Consider the following 1653-nt stretch of genomic DNA (forward strand, 5'->3'; position numbering starts at 1 on the left):
GGTGAAGTTTCCCTTCTGGATGTAACAGAGTTGATGCAATCCACTGTAAAAGTGACAAAAACACACAAAGTTATTTTATTGAAGTGATTAATTTGACCTATATGTATAAAATGTTACATTTACATGACATCATGGATCACATATTGATCAGATGCTGCTGCTGACTGATCCATGATGTCATGTAAATGTAACATTTTCTTTAGGTAAAATTAATTGTGAGACTACAGGGTGGACTGAGGTGTTATTTCCATMAATCTGTCCCTGCGCTTCAAATATGACAAACATTAAAAAATGATAAWTAAAATTCTGTAAATAYTTCWTCYTAACTACTAGATGATAGACCAKTAGAGTGYTTTAAATTGGTCATGTGACTAGGATATGRAGGGGTCCAGGGACTCCAGGGGATTGTCATATTAATTGTTATTGGCTAAATACCACAATTAATCCTGATTTTTTTTAAATATGGCTCTAGCAGAAAAAAGAACAGATGGACTCCTCTTAGAATGGGTGTATAAAAATGTAATCATCTCTGCAAAGTCTCCAAACTGAAACAACAAACTGCACCATGAGTGACCTGGCTTTGAAAAGAGGACAGACAGAACRGAGTCATGGTTACCTAACCTGGGCTCTGAGAGAGGATGTGTTTAAATTCACCTGTGTCCTGTCCAGCAGAGTGGGAACCTCATGATGTTCTCATTGACTTTAGATCCTGTGAACTCCTCTGATCTCTCTGCTGGAGACTAAGCCCTCGGGCCCTCAGGCGTCTGGTCCTGGACACACACAGAGTCAGTCATCAGCATCACAACATGTGTGAAGTTTTAAGACCAGTGGGAAAGTCAGATTGTTAACTGTACAGGTGATGTACAGAACCCGTGTTGTGCAATGATGTTTATTTTCTGTGCACTATGAAAAATACCAACAARGCACACGGAGTGGCCAGCAGGAACAAAAGGTTGTTGATTTTTAAGATCAGAGTAACCAGTCAAGTATTTATGTATCTTATGAGCTCTCATAAAGTATATCATGCTTTGAGTGAAATACAGTACACGTTCAGGTTTTTGTTGCACAACAATATAAAAATTAGGGATGCAAACAGTTAATTAACTTATGATTAACTGTCAAATAATGTTTTATTAGATTAAAATTTCTTCCACTTGATTATTGAAAACATCCGTTGAAACCTTTGTTCAGGMTTTATACAAGAATCCTAGAGTTGAATTTGCTACCTTTTACTACCTATTTTTACTACCTCTACAATATTTTTACTACGAACAGAAAATCGAGCAGCGGTCTTTATTGGGTGAAACAGTGATTCACACCACTGACCCATGTACAGTTAGATAATGACCCATCTCTCAAAGACTAAACTTTATCCCACTTGAAGATGTAACTGMGACTTTGTCTTGACTAAGACCTKACACACATGTACATAAATGTTCCAAAAMAATTTCAAGAAGACTTGGGATTTATTTTATTTTTCACAGAATATGAACAAAATGCAATGACAGTAAATGTCCTGATGCATCTCAGTCATCCAGGTAGAAAAAAATCAGTAGGTCCTCTGGATGGTTCTTCTTTAGTGAAACGTTTCGTCTCTCCTCCAAGAGACTTCTTCAGTCTGATGAAGAAGTCTCTTGGAGGAGAGACGAAACG

General features: G+C 37.2%; 1 protein-coding gene across 2 annotated transcripts in view; it reads right to left on the bottom strand.

Moving 5' to 3' along the window:
* st3gal5 (ST3 beta-galactoside alpha-2,3-sialyltransferase 5) overlaps positions 1-1653 on the bottom strand; it is a 15290-nt gene that overhangs the window by 12878 nt on the left and 759 nt on the right. For both annotated transcript variants that reach the window (XM_014029216.1, XM_014029215.1), the window contains exon 2: positions 655-770. In XM_014029216.1, coding sequence (XP_013884670.1) covers positions 655-686 — 32 coding nt within the window. In that variant the 5' untranslated portion in view covers positions 687-770. The remainder of the gene's footprint in view (positions 1-654; positions 771-1653) is intronic.

The sequence above is a fragment of the Austrofundulus limnaeus genome, unplaced genomic scaffold (genome assembly GCF_001266775.1).
Source record: "Austrofundulus limnaeus strain Quisiro unplaced genomic scaffold, Austrofundulus_limnaeus-1.0 Scaffold869, whole genome shotgun sequence".
In the NCBI taxonomy this organism is placed as follows: Eukaryota; Metazoa; Chordata; class Actinopteri; order Cyprinodontiformes; family Rivulidae; genus Austrofundulus; species Austrofundulus limnaeus.